General features: G+C 39.7%; 1 protein-coding gene across 1 annotated transcript in view; it reads left to right on the plus strand.

The window, feature by feature from the left end:
* The first annotated feature begins 1,162 nt into the window (after window positions 1-1,162).
* THBS2 (thrombospondin 2) overlaps window positions 1,163-3,420 on the plus strand; it is a 28,359-nt gene continuing 26,101 nt past the window's right edge. The window contains exons 1-2 of the mRNA XM_026044836.1: window positions 1,163-1,232; window positions 2,166-2,722. Coding sequence (XP_025900621.1) covers window positions 1,163-1,232; window positions 2,166-2,722 — 627 coding nt within the window. The remainder of the gene's footprint in view (window positions 1,233-2,165; window positions 2,723-3,420) is intronic.

Genomic DNA, 3,420 nt, shown 5'->3' on the forward strand with positions numbered 1-3,420 from the left:
CGTCCCGCTCTGCATCGCGTCCCGCTCTGCACCTCGCTACGTGGCGCGCCCGGCTCCTCGCCGCGGGAGCAGCCGCCTCTCCTCGCGCCGTCCGTGCCGCCCATGCCAGGTACCGGGGCCCGCGAAGGGCGGGACGGGGCAGCTGGAGCAGCTGCGGGACGACGGGGGCGGCGGGTGTCCCGAGGGAGGCACCTGCCYGGCACGGACAGCGAGACCCGCCGCGATGGGCGGGATGTGGAAAATGAGGCGCCGTCCTCACGTCCGCTGCGGTAGAGTGGGATGCGAGGGGTGCACGGGGCAACCCCGCACTTGCCAGAAGACTCATGTGGTGGAGGCATTCGAGGGAACTAACTAAGAGTGCTGCAGGGAGGGAGGAAATCTCAGTAACAGATATTTTCCCTGGATCCTTCCAGAAATATATGTGGAGTATTTAAAATATTGGAATAGCATATCTGCATCCAGAGGAATGAATGGCTGAATGTTCCATCTGCWCCATTCATTCTGGGTGCACAGGCAYGGGGAGGCACATCTGTGTTGCTTATAACAGTGCAATGGCACTAGACAGAAAGAGCATCATGTTAAAAGTCACTTTCTCCAGATGTGGTTGCATATGGAGTATTGTAAAACTGGGTTATTAAGTGTGTGTATGTAAGATGGAAAAGGAGTGTGTTTAATGACAGATGGAAAAAAAAAGTCCTGAAAAGTATCCCTAGTACTCAGAACTGGTGTTTAGTGAGATCCTGTTGTCCTATGGGATATCTATTGAATATTGTTATCCAAAGCAGCTCTGGAACCACTGATAGACTGTCTTTCATATTGTCTATAGTTCTTATCCAGCTCATGGAAAATCTTGGAAAAAATTACATCATATATTTTCTGGGTGTCTTTACTCTTTTCCTTGTTAGGGCCATTTACATAAAAAGGAGCTTTATTTTCAAGAACTAATATTTCACACTTGATGTCATAACTCATTTTTGACATTAGAAATCACCCCAGACTAATCAATCTATGGGGAGGAGGGCAAAGACATTGTGATTTTTAGATATAGTTGATTAGAAGGAGAACGATTTTATGGCATACCATGATATGAATAAACATATTTGTAGTTGATAAAAGATTATTTCCTTAATACTTACTACTTTTTCTTTTATTCACAGGAGTTATGCTACAAAGGAGTAGGTTGTTGTGGCTAACCATCTTGATTGCCCTGTGGGCTTCTTCAAATGCTCAGGGTAGGTTCTGACACATCTTCCCTGGATATAGAGTAACTTGTAAGAGTTACTAGAGTAAGCTAAAGGCTGGTTAAAAAAGCTAACTGAGCTATAGTGCACAAAGTAATCTGTTTAAGTGCATGTATTTTGTTAAAAGTATTGCAAGGACTTGGGCATGGTGCACCAGTAGTGACTGGTGAAAGAAGATTACTAATTATCTTACTTATTACTTATTAACTTATTACTAATAAAAATATCTAAAAATGTTTCTGTAGCAAACTTTAAAAGTTCATAATATGATAAATAATTGCTATGATGTTTTCTTCTTCAGTTCAATAAAAGTAACATATACAAAACCACTGAATGATATGAAGTTCTTTGAAAAGAGAAAAGTAGGAAGAAAAAGCTCTACAGAGCAAATTTAACTGGAATGTTAATTGGCATAGTGCCAAGCCCTCACTTACATCAGACGTCTTGGCCTAAATTCTTAAAAAGTATATCTTTAGTTTCCTGTTGGCAGAAGGCCACCTGGCTTCTCAATATTTGAATTTTATTAATGACTGTCAAAATATAGGAATTGGCTCAACTTTCTTATTTTCCTATATATATTATAATATAGGTAATGATTACATTGTTACATACATATAGATACAGAAGCAATAAACATGTATATATGTACAAGTGAGTATTATCTAATACTATAAAACATTTATGCAAGTATAATAGTCAAATATGTATTTATACCAGAAGGAGTGAGTTACCATTAAATTAAAATGATGGATGGAAAATATGATGGTAGCTTGCTGGTAAATGCAGTTCTGTCTGTAAAGTAGGAAGCTACTAGGTTTGCTCTTATTCTTCAAGTCCTATAACTGCAGATATTAGGCGTAGTGTGCAGCGCTGTGCTTCTTACAACAGTATTTGTAATCATTTTTGCACACTAACTTTTTTCAGATGGTGACAAGGAAGAAGAGACCACCTTTGATTTACTTCAAATCAGTAACATAAACCGAAAGACAATTGGAGCAAAATTGTTCCGGGGTCCAGATCCTGCTGTCCCAGCATATCGTTTCATTCGGTTTGACCATATACCTCCATGTAAACCTGAGAAATTAAAAAAGATTGTCAAACTCATACGGCAGAATGAGGGCTTTATCCTTTCAGCCACCCTGAGGCAGGACAGGCAATCTAGAGGCACTCTTCTTGCTTTAGAAGGTCCTGGCATCAGTGAGAGACAGTTTGAGATTATTTCCAATGGCCGAGCTAACACCCTGGACCTCATCTACTGGGTGGATGGCTTCCAGAACGTTATTTCCTTGGAAGACGTGGACCTCGCGGACTCGCAGTGGAAGAATCTTACTGTGCAAATAACAGGGGAGAACTACAATCTCTATGTTGGCTGTGACCTCATTGACAGCTTCATCCTGGAGGAACCTTTCTATGAGCAACTGAAAGCAGAAAACAGTCGAATGTACGTGGCGAAGGGAGCTATTCGGGAGAACCATTTCAGGGTACGTAACTTGGAGAAAGGAGCTCTATGGTAAGGTAACCCTTGGATTTGATGGGTTTACAGGTGTTTTCCAAACAGGATTTTTCCAGAGTGTCTTTTGGTTGATTGCTGGACCAGGATTATGTTAATTTTGGTGCTCCTGAAAGCAAATGACTAGACAAGTATAAGTCCGGGAAAAGGGAATATAACCAGTGTATGGACATTCCAATGAAGAAAAAAAAAAAACTGCTTTCTTCTCAATCTTCATCTGAATATGTCATGTTTTTGTGGTGATTTGTAGAACTCTGGCAGTTTCCTTGAAGATRCATTTTTGCGGCTCAATGCTGTCCAGTTCACAGGAAACTGTCAGTATTTGTGAAATTTTATTTGAAAAAGTGTAGYGGGTGATAAAAAGAATTTTTGAAGTTTAAGGATGTCATGGTGACCCATCTCTAAAGAATATTTTGTTTTCCCTATTGAATACTTTTGAATTTCAGTTTTTAAATAAACACCATAGAATTTGGAAGAAAAGTAGAGYGGAATACTTGGATTAGTCTTGTAAAATATTTTTTCTTTTTGTTTGAAAACATTTTTTTTTGTTTTCCTCAGAGTGATGTGATCTGGTGTAAGTACTTTAAGGATGTTTTCCCTTGGATTTGAATTCGAGCTTGAACCCATGATTTCAAAATTTGAATAGTCTTTTTTTTTTTTTTTTTTTTT

This window comes from Nothoprocta perdicaria, unplaced genomic scaffold (assembly GCF_003342845.1).
Source record: "Nothoprocta perdicaria isolate Ctin4 unplaced genomic scaffold, notPer1 scaffold_387, whole genome shotgun sequence".
NCBI lineage: Eukaryota > Metazoa > Chordata > Aves > Tinamiformes > Tinamidae > Nothoprocta > Nothoprocta perdicaria.